At 35.4% G+C, this 23,945-nt stretch overlaps 2 protein-coding genes across 2 annotated transcripts in view; one reads left to right on the top strand and one right to left on the bottom strand.

Moving 5' to 3' along the window:
* Positions 1-243: 243 nt before the first annotated feature.
* The window catches only part of LOC306870329 (taperin-like), a 26,924-nt gene continuing 3,222 nt past the window's right edge, over positions 244-23,945 (bottom strand). The window contains exons 2-4 of the mRNA XM_079417538.1: positions 5,196-5,394; positions 4,384-4,499; positions 244-3,336 (exon numbers count right to left, since the gene is read on the bottom strand). Coding sequence (XP_079273664.1) covers positions 3,274-3,336; positions 4,384-4,499; positions 5,196-5,394 — 378 coding nt within the window. The 3' untranslated portion in view covers positions 244-3,273. The remainder of the gene's footprint in view (positions 3,337-4,383; positions 4,500-5,195; positions 5,395-23,945) is intronic.
* Positions 23,247-23,945, top strand: part of LOC306870330 (delta-aminolevulinic acid dehydratase-like) — a 21,224-nt gene continuing 20,525 nt past the window's right edge. The window contains exon 1 of the mRNA XM_079417541.1: positions 23,247-23,404. The gene's annotated coding sequence lies outside the window, so the exon portion shown is untranslated. The remainder of the gene's footprint in view (positions 23,405-23,945) is intronic.

Here is a 23,945-nt window from a genome sequence, read left to right as displayed (position 1 = left end):
CATCTTTATCAGCCTTCCCTCTTGTAATCACCACACAAAATCAGAAGGTAACTTCTCATTCCTATTTGGAAGTTCTGTATCTAATGTATAGGTTTATAAATTGTTTTGATATAGATTGGTGTTTAATGTAATGTTTTTATTTAAATTTAATGTTTTAATAAAGATATATTGTGAATTTCTGATGTTTTAAAAGGGAATTTCTTTATGTAAATATTATACTAAAGATAAACTGTGAACACTTCATAGCCTTCATTTGTTTATTTGACATTTCCTTGTATTTTGACATTTTTTCCCCTCTAAATTCATCAAAACCAAATTGTACATTTAATATTCTCTTGATGAAGAAAACAAAAAGGATGAAGAAAAGTTTTGACATACAGTACATTAACCACCAGAGCAATGAGCAGCTTGACTAGAGTTACAGGAACTAATGAAGCACTTGAAGTGGCATTACATTTTGTAAGACACAAAAGCAATAGTTCCCAACCCTCTAAACATCTAATATACATCCCTCAAGAATATTTAATGTTTGCAAAGAATATCTGGAGGATCTGTTATAGACTGGAATGTGCTACAGTGACATACTGAACTAGAATGAACCGTAAGACATGGTTGAATTCTAACACTCGGTGAAACAGCCTTATTTGAACATTCTCTTGCATAAAATTTTCCCTTAATTATGTGACATGAAAAACCATGGGTTCAAAGGCTTTGTTCAGACAAGCAGCGAGTTTCAAATACACTACCGTTCAAAAAAAAAGCAACATGTCTCTTATGCTCACCAAGGCTGCATTTAGCAAAAATACAGTAATATTGTGAAATACTGCAACCTGCAATTATTTTCAATTTTAGCATATTTAAAAAAAAAAACTATTATTCCTATGATAAACCAAATGTTTAGCAAAATTTTCCTTCAGAAAACATTCTAATATGCTTCTCGAGTAACATTTCTTATTATCGTCATTGAGAACTGTTGCTTAATCATGATACTTGATGAATAGAAAGTTCAAATATCATTAGTTTGAAACAGAAATTTCAAAGTCTTTACTGTCACTTCTGCTCAACTTACTGCATCCTTGCTGAATAAAAGTATTATTCTCTTTCAAAAAACAAACATCTTACTGACCCCAAACTTTGGAACGGCAGTGTATGTTTAGTCGTTTGTCTGTGGGGGGAAAAAAAGTTTTTTTACAAGAACAATCCAAACCTGACATACACAAGCTGATGTCATTGGATATGCCAGATATTGACTACACTGTTTGAACAAATGGATCCAAATTCACCACCTTCAAAATAACAGCACAGACAATCGGTTCTAAAGATTGAATAAGGAAACCAAATAAGAATTATGTGCAGTGTGAACAAAGCCAGAGTCTTAAAATTGTGCAGAAAATATTGATCCGCAGTTTTGAGCTGATAGCTGGTGCTTCAAGTTATGCTCCCAATGGATGCACATGCTATTTTTTTGTGAAATAAATTACAATATGAAAGTTATATTAAATCCCTAAAAGGCATTATTCCAACCAAGAGCTGCATAAGGTGCAAAATAAAGCAAAAACAACAGTGCAAATGAATGAATACAAAAGCACAGGAGATGTAAGCTGTCCTAACAACACTCATGTACATTGTAGATGATGTCAAATTATCAAAAAATAAAAAAAAATCTGAAAGCACCTTGGTGCTATTGTTTGCCCTGTGACTCAAATATGAAAAAGTGATAAAAGATGCATGAAATAAATTATGAAAACTTCATCTTGGAGAGTACAAACTATACATCAATACTGGTCGGAGAGGCTGAGGAGACAGATACGCCAAAGTCATTTAACAGATATGACACACTCAAGTCAGTTGGCATTGTGTGTATGTAGTCTTCATGTTTCACACACACACGTGGCCCATGCATACAGCGTGCCCACTCACAAACCCACAAACTAATGTTTCCATCATAACTAAAATTGACCACTCCCCATTCGTACTGCAAGAATGTCCAGTTCAAAACATAAACCTAAGCACAAATATTGACAAACTGATGCAATTTTGCACAGCATAAATCTCACAAAGCCTGTCAAGAACACTTCCAGGTCATATTGCACTCCAAAAGTGAGGGAATAATGCTTATGTTACATTTTCCTTAAACAGTATTTGAAGGATTATTAGAAGGTGAATAAGGTACAACCCATCCCAATGAAATTATCATTACCATAATTTAAAAAAATAATAATACAATGAAAACTGTATTGCAGATTTTTGTTTACTGTAAAAACATTAGATTATGATAATGAGAATTATTGAGAATATTGTGGGGAAAAAACATGTTATGATAAGGAAGGAAAATGTCATAAAAATTAATATCACAATGGTAGTCCTAAAAACAGACTTCATTGTATTTATGCTATAGGGGTGAAATTTAACCTGGGCATGTCTTCACAAGATTGACTTGCATTTATGATTTCATTTGTGATCAGAATTATGACTAAAATTTTGAGTGATTAATAAATTCCATTACCATAAAAAAGAAAAGCAAAATTGAATGTGTTTACCAGCTTGCCAATTAAAATCTGCTCTTTAAAACAGACCTAGGATCATTAAGTCAACACTAGCATGTTGTTAGCATTTCAGCTGTATAGTCTATCAGTATGTGCATTAGAAATGCATACCTTGAATGAAACACAGACATAAAAAGCAAACATATGAGACTAAAGTGGAGGACTTCTATAGTTTGGGAGTCATGTCAATACAGACCTACACATGCACATACAAAAACATCACAAAGAACACGGATTGTGGCACTCTTTTACCAGTCATACGTAAGTCACTTATTTCATTTTTATGTTGCTTCACCCTAATATTGTCTCTTTCTGGAGTCCCATTATACACACACTCCAAGTTTCCTTCTCTGTTTTTAAGAAAAGTCTCTCATCTTTCTCTCTTTTAGAAATTTGGTCACTTTCATGAGGTGAGGATTACATACGTAGATCAAGTATGTGATGGAAGAGTGAAATTCAAGAGTGGAATGGCCGTTTGAGCCATTTTCCATGTCCATCACAATCGGTGGCAATAGGAGGTTAAATGTGAGTGACACATCCGCTGTGTGGATCAGCAATGAGGACAGTCCTGCTGTTGACGATGATGGTGTATGAGCATAGAATACGGAATGTATATGTGTCCGTGCTGGTTGCTACTGGTCCCATTGTTCTGGAAGTTGTTTCTTTGCATCCAGGCTGGTGCTGGCAGGCAATGGTTGGTCCCGTATTTTCCAAACATCTGGAAGGTTTAGAAGTAGAGGGCTGGTTCACTGCTGAAGTCTGACAGAGAGGAGCTATCAGCAGGTGTCAGCTGGTGAACAAAAAAAGAGAGAGAGTATGCATTGATGAAATATGGAATTTTGTCAGGATTTGGTTCTTTACAGGACAACATTATACTGTTGCTCAGGGGTTTGTTCTACTTCTGAACCTAAGTATGAAATTTTGAAGTATTTAAACCTGTCTTGTACCATTTGTGCAACGGAAATACAGTAATCAATACCTCAAACCATCTGGCTTGTTCAAGAGAGATGTGCTAAAATGACTGGAAATACATCTGTGGTCACTAATATTAGTTTGGTCAAAAATAACTGACAATAACACAACCCCTAAAATGTTCATAGGAATACTTAATATTTTAGGCACTACAACTGTATGTTTGATAAGATTTTTTTTCAGTTTTATTTGTGCATTAATAAATTACATTTGCATTGATTTAATCGAACAGTAAAAACAGTAATCTTGGAAATATTATTGCAATTTATAATAACTGCTTTCTTTACTGTTGTGATAATAAAGCTACATTTTCAAAGTATTCTAATATGCTGATTTTATACGCAAGGATGTTTTTATTATTATTATGACAGTTTATTATTATCACAGTTAATATTTGCTTAATGTGCTCAATATTTTTTGTGGAATCTGTAATGCTTTTTCAGGATTCTTTGATAAATAAAATAACAAATACAACATCAGCATTTATGTGAGATAGAAACCTTTTGTAACATTATAAATGTATTTACTGTCTTTGTTTACTTTTGAACGGTAGTGTGCTTCTTGTTTGCAGTTTCTAAATGTACTAAATGTTTGTATGGTTATCTTTGTTACCCACTGTGATTTTAAGAGTGACTCCTGCGTTCTGTAGATGCAAAGAACAATAATAATAATTGATGGGATTTTAATGAGTCATTCCCATAGAGGCCATAGAGAATTGGGGGAGGGATATTTTCGCTTGGGCCAGAAAGCAAACCCTCAGCAATTCCTCAGAGATCACATAATGCCCTCATTTTACATGGACAGGAACCAATATCATGTTCTTCTCATTTTACACCACAATTGTGGACATATTCTTATTTCTTACCATGACCTCTTCTGTACTCTGTGAGGTATCTTCCCCGTGGTGAGCAGACTCATCAAGCTTGTGTTCTTGCCAGGCATTAAACTCCATCGAGTGTTTAGGTGTGTAACTGGAAAGATCTGAGAACAAGAGAAGAAAGGCATTAATGTCACTCCAGACTATCAAAGAAACTACTCCATTTACTGTACACTTTAAATGTAAAGAAAATAATATACAATGTATTAAAATAGAATATTCATTTAAAGAAATTATATTTATCTACTGTTATACATTACAAAATTATATATCATATATATATACACACAATTATATACATTTTAATATTATAAAATATCTCTAATTTACATTTTCCCTTGTACATTTATATACATTTTAACCTTAAAAAAGCTCATGTCCATGTTATTTGTCAACTATCCAAATGCAATAAATGTGACCTCATGACTGACCAGCAGGTGTCAACACTGTTCAAATCTAGAGCCTTATCGAAAGGATGAACCTGAGAGATCATCTCAACAATCACCATCATCAATTCAACCATTATACCAAGCATTACTACAATATAGAAAGTGAATCATTTCTCTGTATATCTGCTACAGAGTTTTTTCCATCAAACTTCTTGCAAGACCACAAGAAACAGAACCCAATTTTCATAGTAAACTTCGCTGGACTTCTAAAAGTTGCATTGCAAAAAAATAGGACAAAAAGTCCATATATTTAGTGTGTGAAAGGGATCCATTTCCTGTTCATCTCATCCATGGTTTCTGTGCCTTCCTCTCATTCTATCCATTTCCTGGCATTCTTCTCGTCTTACTCACCCGTGGTGTTGTTGGAGTGAGTGGGTGAGCTGGTGTAGCTGGCACGAGGAATCCTTATCCTCCCTGCAATGATCCCTCCATCATCGTCTCCTCCTTTTTCTTCTCCTTCCTCCTCATCCTCTCCACTGTCCCACACACTGCTCTCAGACGGGTATTCGAAAGTGCTCTGCAGACTGGACTCGTTGAAGGATATTTTCAGCTGTGGTGGAAGCAGAGGACAGTTTGTTAGGTTTCACACCAATCATAAATAGAAATGCATGGAATCTACTAATGCTCTGCAGATTTCCATACAATTGGAGCGGATAGTGAAGGACATGTCTAGCTTACATGTGAACTCTTTTTTTTTTTTTTTTTTTTTTTAAGGGATAGTTCACCCAAAAATGCGCCTTAATTATTCATTTTTGGGTGAATTATCCCTTTACCATCACTACTTAGTTATTATAATTCCTGTTTGCGTTATGTTGTAGATTGAGGACTTTAAAATGAATATGAAATGTGTAAATTAGTAATAACGAAATATGAGGTATGTCCGATCTGGTTTATGGCACTATAGCAGAACAGCAGTTCCTGACCAAAACAAACATTTGTTTAGCAAAACTTCACCAGGCCTGTGCACTTGATGTTTATCTACACCAGGGATCTATGGTAACAAATGCAGACATTTTTTTACTATTCACTTAATGTAAATGAAAGGCAAATTAAGCATTAACAGACATCATAGTTTCCTTATTGCTTTATTTGTTTCTCACTCCTTACTATGGTTTATTTAAGCTTTACCAGTTTTGATTATGCCAGATAATCTAGTCAGTCATATCTAGCATAAATGCTAACACATATCAATGCTGGGAAACTCAAATGAACTAAAAGCACCCTTACGGAAATAGCGTGACAGTGGAGAAGCATCATGATACTTTCAAATATAACACTGAATGATCACCATATTCATACTATGTACTAACATTTAAATTCATCCTCTGATACAATGCACCTATTATGTAATACATAGGTAATACATTATACTACATTACATTTACATTTACATTTAGCTGACGCTTTTATCCAAAGCGACTTACAATTGCTATATATGTCAGATGTCGCACGCCTCTGGAGCAGCTAGGGGTTAAGTGTCTTGCTCAGGGACACATTGGTGTCTCACAGTGGATTCGAACCCGGGTCTCTCACACCAAAGGCATGTGTCTTATCCACTGCGCCATCACCACCCATTATACATTATACATTGTAAAAAAAAATGAACCTACATGAAGTACATAGTTGTTAAAAACACCTGCCAGTATTTCTATAAATATGACACTTGTTTTTAATCTTTTTTGTTAATACAGAAATGGGGAAATAAACAAGAGCAATTATATATTCATAGCTAAATTAATATTAATTGTATTAATAATAGAACCAGTTGAACAGTTTTAAAGCATCCCACGGTCCTTCCTGAGGCCCCGTAATGGGTCCCAGACCCCTGGTTTAAAAAAAAATATCAATAGACTTGAAAGTGGGACTCTTTTAAAAAACTATCACCTGGAAACCACCAAGAACAGCCTAGCATTCACATATCAACATACTAAAAAAACACTCAAGACTCCACATCAATGCTCTAGAAACCACCTAAAACACCTTAACATTATGTTAATCTTATTAAGGACGTATCAGACAAATAAACACCGTGTTGTCTGATTCAAATTTAATGCGAAGGGCAACTAGAAGATATTATACCCTAGTAAGTATATGGTGTTCTAAAGCACCCTGGTCAATGTCTGTGCCCTGTGTGTGTGTGTCAGCGCTGTCCTAAATATACTCTAATCTCAATCACATGTCCTTACTCAACAACATATACGCACGCTTCATTTACGAAGGCTGTGAACGTGGCTCTACATGGCACACCCAGTAAAATGACTGGACAAAGGCCACATGTAATTGGGTGATGTTTATTTGGTGTAATAAACATTACATTACATACCATCTAATTGTTAACCATCATGTGTTTTTGAATTTAACTTGTCGGTTTCCTTTCAGTTTCTTTTAATGTTTCTCTGGCCTATTTTCAAATATATTCTACCATTGAAAAATTATTTATTCAAAAAGGACATTTCAAATTGATCAGAAACAGTAAAGACTGCTATATTATTGCCAAAAAATATTGTTGATATGTAAAAAATATTTATAAATGTATAAAAAATGTAAAATTATTAAGCTCTACCGCTGTTTTCAAATCAGCATATTACTATCAAATTGTATTCTCATATGTAATTATGGTTGAATGCAGTAAACAGGGTTGCCATTGACTTTTGAGCATCATTCTATCCTTTACTCTCTTTTAGTAACTTAGTGTCTCAAAATTTATTGTGGTTACATAACACAATGCACATAGACTAGGTGTCAATTCTGTCTCTCTTTTTTATAAAGTTTTCGCAAGAACGAATATGATACCTAAAGGATTAATTCTCTGCATTATATGTTGTGCTTCCTGAAATATATACTGTAGTCTGTAATTATGTTCATTGTCCTTTAGCAGCAATTGCAGCCTTTTGCTTGCACATTGTTTAGCACATTGAAAGTTTTGCCTAATCCTACAGGCAAATGCAAATATGTTCCAGCTCTAAAGTTAACGAAGAGTATCTGTGGACTATAATTCTCAGATAATACTACCGATTTTCAATTAGATTTGAGTTCAAGCTTTCCATAATAATCACTTTCCTTGATCCATTCCTTCACAGCCTTTTGCTGTGTGTTCTGAGTCATTGCCCTATGGGAAAATGAATCTCCACCCAAAATGAATATCTCTGGCTGACTGAATCAGGTTTTCTTTACAGATTTGCCTGTATTTTGGCTGTGTCCAAGTTACCCATGGTAACAACAGCCTTTTCAGTTTCCTTTACTAGAAAGCAACTCTAAAGCATGATTCTTCCAGTAGCTACCATAGTTAATGTGTTATTTGGTTGTTTAGATGTATCTGTTTTGCGCCAAACATGCAAGTCTCACGTTAATATGAGCCTCATCAGGTCACAAAACTTTTTTGGTTCGCCACATTCTCCCTCAAGGTCTAAAATGCTGGCCTACCAAACACATTTTTCTTAGCTACACCCAAATATGAAGTGCTATTACAAACTTGTTTCCACCTATAACAAAATCTTTACGTTATCGGAGATTTTTAATTTAAGGTTGTTAAAAGAGAGATTAATGTTTTCCTGAAGAAAACAGCCTTGCAAAACTCACTGCAACAATATTCTACGTCTTTATTAAATCAGAAAATTTAAAATAATGGCACATCTCTGTTCAAAAAGCTGCATAATCTGAGGTATAATACATATTTTTGCGAAAATCAAGTTAAATTAACAAGTTTAATACTTTGACCAAATCCCTGAAGAAATAGTAATAGCAAAACTAAAATAGGAAAAATTCCACTTAAACATTTTTATTTGATTTTGCAGCACAACAAATCATCCGACACTATAGATTTATTTCTTCACTGAGTTTATCTCAAGGCATTCTGTGATTGGCTTCTTTGCAAAGGACGTGATGCTGCTTCAGAATTAGTCAATGCAAGGTATCTTAGAAGACAGAATTAAGATGTCTAGCTTTTGAAACTCATTGTCTCTTAAGCATCTATTCTGTCATAAATGAAATGAGAAGCTCACTAGGTTTTGGAGCAGCAATCACATTACATTTACATAAGTATTTAAATTTAGCACTAGCCTTAGCATTAAACACATGTGACCATAGCCATTTTCCCATTCAACTACTGTAGTTTCTTGCTACTAAACCTACTGCTTTCTGAGGCACAATTTACCCAAACTCTGGATAAGTCACTGGCAGTAACAATCAAAGTTTCCAGTGTGGAGTTCTTTGGTCATTCTTGGCTCATACTGACATATTTCCTGACTATTCAGCCAGCGTTCGAAATTTAAGCACAGCATGATATGCAGGCAGTTTCAACCATTTCCCATCACAATTCAGAAACACAATTTATAAATATACTAGAAAAAAAATCTAAAAATTATTTGGCGTGAGAAAAAGTTAAATTCCATTCAAGCAGATCAATCATTATGAAAATATTTTCAGAGAAGAATAAGGACCATTGGAAAGGATGCTCCATATCCACTCCATATTTTGCTCTCCATGCATATCAAGGAAACTAAAAGCTTGAATTACTGAGAAAGAGTTTACAGTGGTGGATTTCAAACTCTCCTTATTTTAACGTTTACATTTATAGACGTAGTTATACAACTGTAATAGCAGTAGGGATGGGTACCGAAACTCGGTATTAAATCCGTCTCGGGGCTAAATTATGAAAGACCGGAGTATCGATAAGCTCTGACGTTATCGGTACTTCTGTCGGTATTGGAGAAATTAAGAAAACACACATACATTTATTGTTGCTCTCTATCTCTCTCTCTCTCTCTCTCTATATATATATATATATATATATATATATATGTATATATAATGTCGCCAGCTGTTTTTATGTGCAATAATATTGAAACATTTGTCTATGATGCATTTTTGCTATGTGCAATTCAGAAGCCAGATCGCGCTCACGCGGAGGAGCTTCAGCACACGCAACATGAAAGTCCTGTTTAATTATGATAGAAGAGAGAAGCAACTATTCAAACATCTGCTCACACTTTAGGCCTGTGGCTGTTATATTAAGCTAAGTATTTTATTTTTTTTTCGATTTTGGCTTCCAAGGATTATAGCCGCATTTCTTCTAGCACAACTCCCTTCACTTCATAGCGGCGCGGATTCGTTCCTCCGAACCAAAACTTAACATCTGAATCAGCTCAATCAGTGATTGTTATAAAATGCCGTCTTTACTGTTGCTACATTGAAGTGAAGTGACATACTGCCAAGTATGGTGACCCATACTCAGAATTCGTGCTCTGCATTTAACCCATCCAACGTGCACACACACAGCAGTGAACACACACACACCGTGAACACACACCCGGAGCAGTGGGCATTGCAGGACATATTTGATAGTAAAACGTTGAAAGTACAATCTGTACAAGTAATGCTGTTCCCCAGGCTGAAATCTGTGTGCGCGCGTGTGCCTGCGCGGCGGTGTGCTCCAAAACGGACAAGCAAAGTACACTTTGAGCTTCGGGCGCGTCAAAATAACACACAAAAATATGCCAAAAAATACACACACAATGTGTCAAAATGGCCGGTTATGAGAGTCTTCACTTTTATGTTTTAAGTAGACGAGAACAGTTGGGAGAAAATCCGATGCGTGTCAGTATATTGTCTTAAAGTGTCAGACTGGAGCTTGAGCCATCAACGTTAATCAAAGAACAAAATGCAAAGAGAAAATCACCCACAGCTCTTAATCTGAACAACGTTATAGCTTTAATAAACATAAATCTATCAGTACATACAGTGAAAACTATGCAGTGCTCATTTACATTTGATTACTTTTGTAATTATTACTTACCTGAACATTAATATTAGTAGACCTTCATGGAAAAATGAAAGCACTGTTTATTTCATTTCGTTTGTGTGTTTGTTTTATTGTATTTGTCAGTTTGTTTTACTTTGTTTCTTTGTTCATGTTGTTACTGTATCTTATCTTATGTATATAAAACACTAAAAATACCTGCACACTGGTACATTTACAAATTGATGAAGTGCAGGCATTTTTAGTGTTTTATATACATAAGATAAGATACTGTAAGAATATGAACAAAGAAACAAAGTAAAACAAAAAGTACCGATAAGAATACCGTTAAAGTACCGGATCGATAAGCAGTATCGGTAAGAGTAGTAATACCGTTAAAACCTTATCCATACCCATCCCTAAATAGCAGTCATGATAGCAGCTCATTTCATCCTCGATGTTCAGATTATCACAGAGGTTTGTATATATAAATATGTACTTAAATATAATGTTTTTCAACAACTAGAGATATTCCATTTCAGAAATTTCCTTAATTGCAATTAAAATGAACAATCATTTAATTAATTGTTATTATTATTACTTTATTATTATTATTAATTTTATTACTTTATAAATAACAATAATAAATTATAATAGTCTAATATTTAATAAAATATTATCAGTTTTTCCCAGTAAATCAAGTTTATGTATCTTTTGTATTAATCATTTTAAAACAGCAAAAAAGGGAGAGACAGCAGATCTATTAGAGCAGATTTTACCAGAGACTCTGTCCTGATTTGAACCAGGTTGAGACCGCACAACTACACACACACACACACACAAACACAAACAAACAAATAAACACACAGTACATACTGGGGGTTTCTCCCTGAATTACAACCCTTGGTTGGCAGCAGACTGTAAATGCAGAAACTGTTTGTCTGTGTGTGTAGGGGGGGATTGTTGCAGTCTCTCATTGAAGTGTTGAGCAGACTGAGCAGATGCCTGATTAGAGCTAATCTGCTGCCAGGGTGTTTAATATTAGAAATCCTTCAGCACAGTACAGCTGGTAAGACCTACGAAACATAAACACACACGCACACATATGGTTCTATAAGTGTGTGATGTGGGCGATCCAGTGTGATAAATGTCTGTAAATGTGTGTATCATATGATATTGGATTAGAATATTTCATTCACGTCTGAAACATTTCATTTGCACTATAGAAGAACTGTGCAAGAAATCCAATGCACACACACAGTCAGAAAACAGTTCCTACATTTGTTGTATGATCATAACTCCCATGATCTTGCATATATACACTCACTGGCCACTTTATTAAGTACACCTTGCTAGTCAAGTCAAGTCACCTTTATTTATATAGCGCTTTTTACAATGTAAATTGTGTCAAAGCAACTGGACAATATCAAAAAAAGGAAAATAGTGTGTTTCATCTAAAATAAAATAAAAAGATTTTCAGTTATAGGCATTTCATTATTGAATTTAATGATTTCATCATCCAGCTCAGTTCAGTTTAAATAGTGTCTTTGCAATCAGGTCGACGATATCGCTGGAAATGAAATGAAGTACCGGGTTGGACCCCCTTTTGCCTTCAGAACTGCCTTAATTCTTCGTGGCATAGATTCAACAAGGTGTTGGAAACATTACTCAGAGATTTAGGTCCATATTGACATGATAGCATCATGCAGTTGCTGCAGATTTGTCAGCTGCACATTAGGGTTGTGACAGTGAGGAAATTTTCCCACCGGTTAATCGACGTGTGACAACACCGGTAATACCGGTATTACCGTGGTGGTGGTGGGGTCGTTTGAGTTTTCCCTCTTTTCCTCGAATTTGCGGCAATTCGGCATCAAGCAGTTGTTTGTTTTTAGTTTGTTTGAGTTTTCCCACTTTCCTTTGCTTGTAAAAGCACCGTGCGCATTTTACTTTCACTTGGGGGGAAAATCGCACAGTTTAAATAAAATAAAAACTAGCAAATACTGTGGAACCAAATAAATGAGAAACGAATGTTAAAAAAAAAACTTCCAATATCACTTTAGATAAATGGCAGGTCAACAGGCTTTTCAAAATCCAAAATAATTTTTTAAACAGGCGCTTTTACATTTCGTTTTGAAATTCTTCTGCCATCGTCTTGTCTGTCTCACCTCACTCTTCTGTCAGTCACCTCGGCTCACTCTCCTCACGTGTTCAATGAAATCTGATCTGTGATGCGCGACTGTCGTTCGCTCGATGTGTTGCATTGAGCAGCCGTGTTCAGTTTTAATTGTAGTGTCTGTTCTCTAACTGAACTAAATGATTTTTATTACTATTTAAAAAAAAAATCTAAATTACGATGAGGGGCGGTGCCGCGGTGGGCAAGTGAAGTAACCGGTGTTTTGCGGCTTAACACCGGTATCACCGCCAGCACCGTCTATCGCAGCAAGCCTACTGCACATCCATGATGCGAATCTCCCATTCCACCACATCCCAAAGGTGCTCTATTGGATTGAGATCTGGTGACTGTGGAGGCCATTTGAGTAAAGTGAACTCATTGTCATGTTCAAGAAACCAGTCTGAGATGATTTGAGCTTTGTGACATGGTGCATTATCCTGCTGAAAGTAGCCATCAGAAGATGGGTACACTGTAGTCATAAAGGGATGGTCAGCAACGATGCTCAGTTGGTACTAAGGGGCCCAAAGTGTACCAAGAAAATATCCCCCAAGCCATTACACCACCACCAGCCTGAACCATTGAGACAAGCCAGGATGGATCCATGCTTTCATGTTCTTGATGCCAAATTCTGTTCTTAGCTGACAGGAGCGGCAGGACAGGAACGACAGGAACTTCAGGATTCGACGTGTTGTACGTTCAGAGATGCATTCTGCATACCTTGGTTGTAACGAGTGGTTATTTGAGTTATTGTTGCCTTTCTATCATCTCTAACCAGTCTGCCCATTCTCTTCTGACCTCTGACATCAACAAGGCATTTTCGTCCACACAACTGCCGCTCACTGGATATTTTCTCTTTTTCAGACCATTCTCTGTAAACCCTAGAGATGGTTGTGCGTGAAAATCCCAGTAGAGCAGCAGTTTTTGAAAAAGTCACTTAAATCCCCTTTCTTCCCCATTCTGATGCTCGGTTTGAACTTCAGCAAGTCATCTTCACCACATCTAGATGCCTAAATGCATTTAGCACGAGTTGCTGCCATGTGATTGGCTGATTAGCAATTTGTGTTACCAAGCAATTGAACAGGTGTACCTAATAAAGTGGCCGGTGAGTGTGTATGTATATATATATATATATATATATATAGATATATGAAAAGTATAATATTATAGTATACTACAACAACCCTTATACAAATGGTTTGGCAGCAGGTAATGTGAAGGTGTGCATGAGAAATGTTGCAGTCACAGCATCAATGACTAAGTGCATGCTTTCATTGATGGAATGCTTTTAAAATCTTTATCAAATTGAACACCACCTCTCAAGAGCAACAGCACTGTAAAGGCACGTATGTGTTCTAACCAACATAATTTTAACATTCTCACTGAAAGCGAAAAGCATCCAACAAAATAGCTGTGTCCACAGTTTGCATACTACCTAGGTTATACTCTTGTTCCTATGTTCATCTTCTATTGCACAAGGGTTTGTGGGTAAGCTAATAAGCTAATGGCATTTAGGCAACTTTGGCCAATGTCACTAAATTATGAATTGGGAGACGCTAACTGTAATTTCACATACTATATAGGACAGATATACAAATAGCCAGTGTGTTGTTGTGGTCACAGCTTAAAAGATGAAAAATGGAAATGGAAGAGATTTTATCACTTTATCTTTTCATGCCTGGTTAGGACACAGCTTCTGGGTGTGCATCAGAAATTACAACACATTGTTTTGTTTGTGGATTAGAAGAATGTTTCTACACATTAATCACAGAATAAATGAATTGGATACGAGTAGGTCTGATGGAATCTCCAGATTTCTACAAAAGCCAAATGTACTTCATGTTTGTTTTATTAACAAAATATCATCATATTAACCCAATTTTACATTCTCTGCACTGGCTACCTATTAAGTTCCATATCAGTTACAAAATATTACTACTTACTTACTTTTAAGGCCCTAAATGGTTTAGCACCTGCGTACCTAACTAGTCTTCTGTCACGCTACAATCCATCATTGCTCTCTAAGGTCGCAAAACTCTGGACTCTTGGTAGTTCCTAGGATAGCAAAGTCCACTAAAGGAGGTAGAGCTTTTTCACATTTGGCTCCCAAACTCTGGAATAGCCTTCCTGATAATGCTTGGGGTTCAGACACATCTGTTTAAATCTAGATTAAAGACACATCTCTTTAGCCCAGCATTCCCATAATGTATCTCATAACCTTGTACTTCAGTTACATCTGATCAAATGCATATTAACATTCTTTTGCTTGGGTTGAACGCATAATTTTTTGCTTCGTTGTAACAGCAGCTACACTAATGTTGTCTCTATTACCTTCTCTGTTTCTGACACTGGATTAGCCCGTGGTAACTAGGAATTACACAAGCTTCAGTCTGGATCCAGCCCTTACAAAGACCTGAGATGACCGAACACCTGAGAAGAGATGATGCCAACCCCCAGAAGACCTCAGATGATGCTAACCCTCAGACAACATACAAAACTACCATATTTTCCCATAAGTTTGATTGCAACATACAATCATTGCTGTTAATAGTGTTCACCGTCTGTTTGATAACATGACATTAACTAACTGCTTGATTTTTACTGTGCATTTCTGCCATATGGACTTAAATTGAGACAGTCACCACTGATACTATAACTAAATATAATGTAGAAACTTTCATTTTCTGTAAAGCTGCTTTGGAAAGATTTGCATCGTGAAAAGCGCTATACATATAAACTTGAATTGAATTGAATTATTAACAGTTTGTTTTTTTCTTTAAATTGTAAAATAAATTGGATACGAGTAGGTCTGATGGAATCTCCAGATTTCTACAAAAGTCAAATGCAATTCATCCACAATGCTTTACATGTTTGTTTTATTAACAGTTTTGTTTTGTTTTTTCTTTAAATTGTCAATTTTGTCATCATGTAATCATTCAGGATTGAAGGGACCCTGGAGTCTATCCCTACATCAAAATTTCAAAACTGCTCAAACAAAATTAAAATGCATGATGATCAGTGGCTAGCATGTTCAGTTGCAATTTTGCTCAATTTATTAAAATCCAGAGTCCAGAACTGTAAAAGTCCATTTCTATTTAGCATTTACTAATTCATATATATATATATATATATATATATATATATACAACATTTTATACAATACAGATTGTGTATTGTATACTTACTATATATATATATATTATATATCATTTTATATATTAAGCAGCACAACTGTTTTCAACATTGACAATAAATCAGCATATCAGAATGATTTCTGAAGGATCATTTGACACCGAAGACTGTAAATTTTATAAATTATATTTGAAAGTATTTAATCATTATTTTAAATTGTAATAATATTTCACAATATTATTGTTTTTACTGTATTTTGATCAAATAAATACAGCCTTGCTGAGCATAAGTGATGTCATTACAAAACATTAAAAATCTTACAGATCCCAAACTTTTGAATGGTAGTGTATATTTCCAGGTTATGATATGTAACCCCACTGTGCACACTCAATGAAAGTGTACCATTAGATTACAGAAATAGGTGCACAAGACACAAAAACGTATTCAAGTCAAGTCAAGTTGAGCTTTATTGGATTCTACTGAATCCCAAAGATTTCCCCTCACAATCAGCATAGAAAATGTGAAAAAGTGTGCAGAATAGATGTGGGCCTAGATTTGAGGCATGCTCTAATTTATGGAAAGGGTTGAAATATTAATCATTCCTAACATAAGCACTCATGAACAAAACTGTTGTTATGGTGTGTAACACTGCTTGATATGGGTGGTTTGATAAATCATTGGCAAGTATAGGGCGGAGGGAGGGAAGGAAGTGTTTTGGAAACAAAAATGCACAGATACCTAATTTGGGATTTCTAATGACAGGATAGAAAGGCTGCGGTCTCTGTTGCTCAGCGACAGGAACCACGGCTATTTTTAAAGGAGAGAGCAGAGGAAGAATATAGCAAGAGCAAGAGAGCATGCAAAGAGCGAGAATACAAGTATGCTATACTCTCAGTAGTAAACGGTGGGAGAGTGAGAGACAGAGAAAGAAGATTCTTATCAACAGGCTTATCACAGAAAACCAGGACAGGAAAACACGGCTGCCTGTATCAAGACATAAATCCTCTGTCATATCATTCTTTCTGTGATGACCTACAGTGGTCAGCTGGTATTTTTGTGCAGCTTGAGCCTATGGTCAAGGTTTATTTGAATAAGATTTGCATTGATTATTTCAAGTCTGACTCTCAAACAACAAATTAGCATATGTGCAAACATACATGCAAGTCAGCACAAGCACAAATATTTCACACAAATGTCTTTCAATTTGTGTCATTTAAAAGAATATTCCAGGTTAAAATTAATTCAAGAAACAAGTCACCCATGGATGAATCTGGCATTAGGACTCCCATTATAATTAAAGCTAAAGTGAATTTAGGCATTACACTATTAAAATTAATTTAAAAAAATGTATATTCATTTGAGATTAAGATTCATTTAAGATTTATGTGTTACATGTATAACTTTTTTAGAAATGATTAATGTTTTCAAAGATTAACTTGTGTTTGGATGACAGAAAATGTCATCTAAATATAAGGTCAGATAAGTGCGCACAATAGAAGTTCCAATATATATTCAATATCTAATTTATATACACTAGCGTTCAAAAGTTTGAGGTCGGTCATTTTTTTTATTTGATTTTTTTTTCATTTATTTAATCAAAAATACAATAATATTGTGAAACAGTTTTACAATTTAAAGTTACTGTTTGCTATTTTTATCGGTTTTAAAATGTAATTTATTCCAGTGATATCAAAGCTGAATTTTCAGCAGCCATAACTTTAGGCTGCAAAGTCATTATTAGTGTTGAATACAATTGTGCTGCTTAATATTTCTGTGGAAACCTGATTCATGTTTTTCTTTGATAAGTTCAAAAGAACAGCAATTATGTTCAATTTTAAAGCTTTTGATTTGTAACATTATTATACAAATGTTTTATACTGTTACTTTTTAATGTGTCCTTGTTGAATAAAACTCTTAATTACAAAAAAAAAAAAAAATTGGTAACACTTTCCTTCAAGCCTTTATGTATGCTGCATTATAAAGAGTTATTAAAGTTTATAATGCATTATAATTATTCATAATGTGCATTGTAATACATGATATCTTCTCGTAAATAATTATAACAATTTAAAATGCATAATATAACAATGAATCGATAAGTGTTACAATGTATTCTGCTTACAATTATTCATGAGATTGTACAATGCATTATAAGGTGCATTACAAGGCATAATTATTGCATTAAAACTACTTTTATAATGCATTATACATAAAGGCTTTAAGTGAACGTGTTACCAAAAAAAATTTTGATAGGCATTGCATTGTACCCTATTTATCATAGATTTCTTTTCTCTTTTTTTTTCATTTTTGAAGCTTGAAATTGTTGGTCCCCCCACTCACTGCTACTACATGGAAACAAGCACACAATACATTATTCAAAACGTGTTCCAGAGAAAAACTAACAGCATATGGATTTAGACTGTTTCTTTAAGGATACAATTAACTTAAGCAACAATGACGCTGCTGTAACACTTTCACATTCACACAGACTACAACTTTCTCTCTCTCTCTCTCTCTCTCTCTCTCTCTCTTAAGTTCTCTCTGCTCCTCTCTCTGTCTTTCACACACATGCTGGAGTGACTCTTGAATTAAACATGACAGTGACAGTGGCGCTTTGCAGTCTGAATTCTAATTACATCGACTCTATTGTAGACACTGCAGCCATGTACGCACACACACTCTCTCACACACACACACAGAAGTGGTCCATATGGGATTACACAATGGCGTCAAGACTGTAGGACACATCATTCAATTATCTGAACTTCAAAGTCCACGACACAATGGTGCATACTATGGGCAAAGTAAAAAAAAACACACAGCTGCTGAAGAGCCTGTGTCTGTCTGCAAGGAGCCTGTGTCTCTCTGCAAGGAGAACTTCCTGGAGGACACCAGTAAGGTTAAGAGAGGGGAGGCGGGGGGAGGGGGAGGAAAGGAGGAAGTGAGGATAAGAAGAGAGAGAGAAGTGTGGGGCATGATGGAGACGGAATTCTGACTGGTCAATAATTAAACATGGTGGACTTTCACACTCGTAGCAGGACATACAGGGGAAGAGGAGGGTTTCCATCCACCTCCTTGTATGTTTGTAAGACACACATCATAAAAAGTACACATTTTACGGATTGAAATAAATCTTGCAAGCTAAAAGAATCTGCAAGGAAAGGTGTAACCTCGAACGTAAGGGAAATTTTGGATTACATTTTTAACTGTACACTGCATAATAAAGGTTGACCAAACCAAACAGTTGTTATGGGTCCATGCGAGTGCCTTATTTATAAAAAAATAAAATCAAAATGAAAATCCAAGGTCAAAAGTATTTTTTACAAGTATCATAAATAGAACTATGCAAATATTATTACATTCTTGGGGAGTTGTACCACATGACATTTAACAACCTGAACTAACCTTTCCTTAACATAAAAGGTCAAATTATCTGACATTTTAATATACATATTGTCCTATATAGGGTCCTCTTTATGACATCATTTCCTGTTTTGTTTTGTTTTTTAAGTACATTATTCCAACCTACTTAATATGGTTTGTTTTCGAGAATTACCTTGAAAACTGAGGCATTTTAAAATCAGGAGATATTCTGACATGCTGACATTATGCCCCCAAAAACAAGTAATTTTGCTTGCAAGAACAAACCTCATGGATTAAACTGCTCGATATTATAACTTTTGCGATGTCTTTATAAACTCTCTGAAGCTTGAACGTTTTGGTGAAATGAGGGACAGAAACTCTCAGATTTCATTAAAAATAACTTAATTTTTCTTTAAAAGATGAAAAAAACTTTTTTGAGGTGAGTAAATGGCATAATAAGTTTCCTTTTTGATTGAAATATCCCATAAGTTTGATTGCTGAGAAAAGTGAATCCACACTTGTGCCATTCATGCTCATGACCACAATTATCGTGGTAAGTGTACCTATATAAGTCAGATTTTAAGTACCTTGTTCAGAAAGGCTGTGGCTGCAAGTGAATAATACACTAATAAAACCACTCTCCACAGCCTCAAAGACAAACAGAGAGATGGGGAGTTATACGCTTAGAGTCTACTAATGGCCAACCAACACTTATGCACATCAGCATAGCTAGCACTTGCGTAAAAGCCCCCGCACATTTTCTAAAGCTGGGCCATGTCAAATTAAACCTTCAGAGGTTCATTAAAACACTCCTTCTTCAAGGGCTTCAAGAATGAGCAGAGAGACATAAAAGCTAGTATTATTAAAGCATGGCGAAAATCCTCTGACATATTCTGCCTCAGGCTTTTAATAATATTAACTTTCTGAACACACTATTAAAAATAAGCATTTTCATCTTCAGATCAAAGATCTAGTTATAAATGTTCTCTGTATGCTGACTGGATTCCTGTATATGCAATGTTTGATGAGCACAGAGGAGTATTTCATGTAGAGATTCATTATCAGACAAATTGCTATGTATCATTTCCAGTCAACAATCCACACATTTTTATGGCTATTGTCTCCTATCTCCTGTCACATTCTTCCATTCCATTAATACAGAGTAAATGTGGCATCCGATTCAGCAAATATCACATGATCTTTCCCATGAAATCAGACCTTCCTAAGCTACACGCATACATCTGCTGCAAAAGACATCTGAGCTTTTAGTCTGAAACTCAATCAGCTCATTTTAATTATATTTATTATTACACGTTTACCATGGTTCCGCACAGACCTGGATCTATAGATAGGTTCTTGAACAAATTCACCCTCGTTACTTAAAGCAAGTTTAACTTCAAGGCACAAGCAAAATTAAAGGTCATAACATCATGACTATTCTAAACAACAGTGGAATCCAGTCAAGCCTGGAGCATAATGAACTGACCCTGGACAGACAATATGCTAAGATCATTGGTGAGATTTTGGCCCAACCTCCTCAACACCTCTGGCACAAGGCCCCAAAAGAAAAGACAAGCCCCTGACAGACCCCATCCAGGCTTCTCAGGCTGTTTTAGACCATGATGCTAACAGTCTAAGATAAAACACTGTACTATAACTATGTAATAACACAAAAGATATTACATTGTTAGGGCTGTACAATATCAGAAAAAAACCCAGATGATATTATATTACATTACATATACATCACAATATTTTGTTCACAGTATAAAAATATACTTTAATAGTTATATTTGGAAGGAATTAATTATTCTAGGGTGATTTTGTTGGGGAGTGCATCTTTTTATCCTGAAAATGTTTTTGGAAATGTAACACTTTATTTTAAGGCCAAATTCTCACTAGCTGCTTACTAACCAGTATGCTAGCTTACTAGCATACTGGTTGTTCTTTAGTACCTACTGTAAAAAGCGCAGATTAATACCTTATTGTCACGGTGCACACACGAGGGAGGAACAAGGAACACGGAGACGAGGATGTAAACTCAAATATGTCTTTAATGAAGACATCAGGGCAGGACAGGGCAGGACAAGGCAAGGCAGACATCAAACACCGGGGAGTAACGAGTAGACCAGACGAAATATAACACAACAGACAGGACTATAAATACACATGTAAATCATAGATAACGAGACAAACACAGCTGGACAAGAATTAACTAATGATTACATATAACAAGGACAGGAAATGAACCAAATATGGACACAAGAGGCGGGAACACATGACACACATGACAGAGGACTGACACTTATTCTGTATGATCATATTTTAGATCCCTCTCCATACCTAAACTTAACAACTACATTACAAACTATTAATAAGTCTCAAATTAGGCAAAAGTGATAATAATAAGTGTGAGAACTGGTCCCCAAACTAGAGTGTGACCATGTTTTTTATTGCCAAATTATTCTTTTAGAGCTGAACTAACTTGACAAATTTGGATTTTTACACTTGTGTACACACTATACAAGAATAAACTCAAACCATACACCGAATAGAGTTCTATGAGTATACACAGGCAACCATTTCATTTAGAAATGTAAAAAACACAGCCCTGGCCTCAAGAATATAAGGAACTTTTGGAGTAAGTAGGCCATAAAGACTCAATGCTGCAGAAATAAAGACTGTGGACCAACAGAGACCAACACAGAGAGAGAAAGAAACGGAGATGCACACAGTCATAGTGAGCGAATTCCAAACAAATGGCATGGCCTTGATGTTGCCATAATTGCTGCTGCCCTGTCTAAGCTCCAGACCAGAAAAGGTTTCAATGTAACCTCTGAAACCCACACAAAGGTGTGGCATGAGCCAATCCTCAAACACGTAACAATCACCTACAAATAAAACAGAGAGCGAGAACAAAAGCAGCATATAACCTAACCCAAAATGGGCCTGACCGTCTGGATGTTTCACAGAGGAGAGGCCCACGACTTTCTGCCAATGATAGATTCAAGTGTACACAAAAAAAACTGAAGATTTTCAAGAGTGTAACCTCACAAATCCATTTCAAATTGAGGTAACTGAAGAAAATGTGAGTGAAGCTTCAGGTCTTCAAGGCCCATTCACACCAACCACGAAGAGTACAACATAAACTATATTAGCAGCCACACTAACTGATGATAACTTTCTGTTTCTGCACACAGCAGTTCTGTCATCTGCAACCACAAATGCTCAAGCTCTTTAAAGTCGGGTGGATTGTGATTCTCAACGCGTTCATCATTCATCAACTGATATCATTACTCTGCGTCGTTTTTGTTATAGCTATGGTTTGGACTTCCCTGTTCTCATGGAATTAGAATGATTATTAACATTTTATAGTTATAGTGTAAACGGCCCTGTAGGGTGATGTCCACCACACTGTAATGAGACACGTTTTGAAGGCACAGGACGCATGCTTATACAGAAAGAAAAATATAAACTCCTTTAAACTTGACATAGTGTCTTAAAAACAACAAAGGTGCAAGACTTCAGCATCATAAATCATCAGAGTACACAATAAACCAAAACCTATATGGATAATGCAACATGAATGAAATCAATAACAGGAAAGTCAGATGTTCATTTTCTTGACATTTACTGTTAAAGCACAAAAGTGCTGCTTTAGCAGTACAAGTGATGCTTATCAGAGAAAGTTTACGGTGCAGACAGTCTAACACAACTAGCTGTCAGCAGGCTAAAATCCTTGCAGAGAAGCAGTGTTTCTTATTTCATTCCCATTGGCAGTAGAGCTAAAATATTAAATCTAACACAAAAATTAAAAGAAAGATGTGAAACTCTAACTGACAAACTCAAACATCCGGAATCATTACACCTTTTGATACATGCTATGAATCTAAACCTTGTTTGATATTAATCAGCAAAGACTCCATGACTGTTTGAGAACCACTATGCAGAGGAAGTGAAACGGATCATTGCTGCTAGTTTGGTTTCCTGTTTTGAGATCGATTTTGACTGTGAATGGCAGCATGTTATGTAACAAGTCAGAAACACATCTCAAGTACGGCCTTGCAAAGACCTTTATTAGACCTCAGTAACTCCTAGACTGGACTCCGAACAGACCACGTGACTCATTTTCCTACATAAATCACCTGACCTTCTCTGGCAAGTTTTTTTTTTTTTTTTTTTACTGCTCTTTACATTTGGTTATAAACTAAAGTTGCAATGTGAGCATATACTGCAGGCTGTGTCCATAACAAACTATATTTTCCATATTACTTGCAGATAGCATTTTCTATCTTGTGTTCTACAGTTTTGCACTTTAAATTGTCCTTCTAAATTTGCGAATGTCATTTCATTAGATACAAAGTATCAAACCAAGCGGCTTCTATTGTTTTCTAAGAAACATATGAATATGGATATATGAAGCTCTTATCAAGTTCACATGGGTGTCACTGTAGTTCATCACATTAAGTATAAACATGATATATTAACATTTGACAACTTTTGTCTTGATTTTTAATGGTATATCTTTTTTTTTAATGAAACATTTTGCTCAAGAAGTGTGCTTGCTTATACTGTTTTTATTTCAAATAAATGTTGCTTGCCATTTGTAACTTGAAAGTGTGTTATGCTGAGTGATATTGCAAATTAGTATTTATTATCATAATATATATTATCATAATCATAAACACACTTTTTTTGT

This window comes from Barbus barbus, assembly GCF_936440315.1.
Source record: "Barbus barbus genome assembly, chromosome: 5".
NCBI lineage: Eukaryota > Metazoa > Chordata > Actinopteri > Cypriniformes > Cyprinidae > Barbus > Barbus barbus.
The sequence above is the reverse complement of the archived record's forward strand: the minus strand, read 5'-3'. Positions and strand labels throughout refer to the sequence as shown.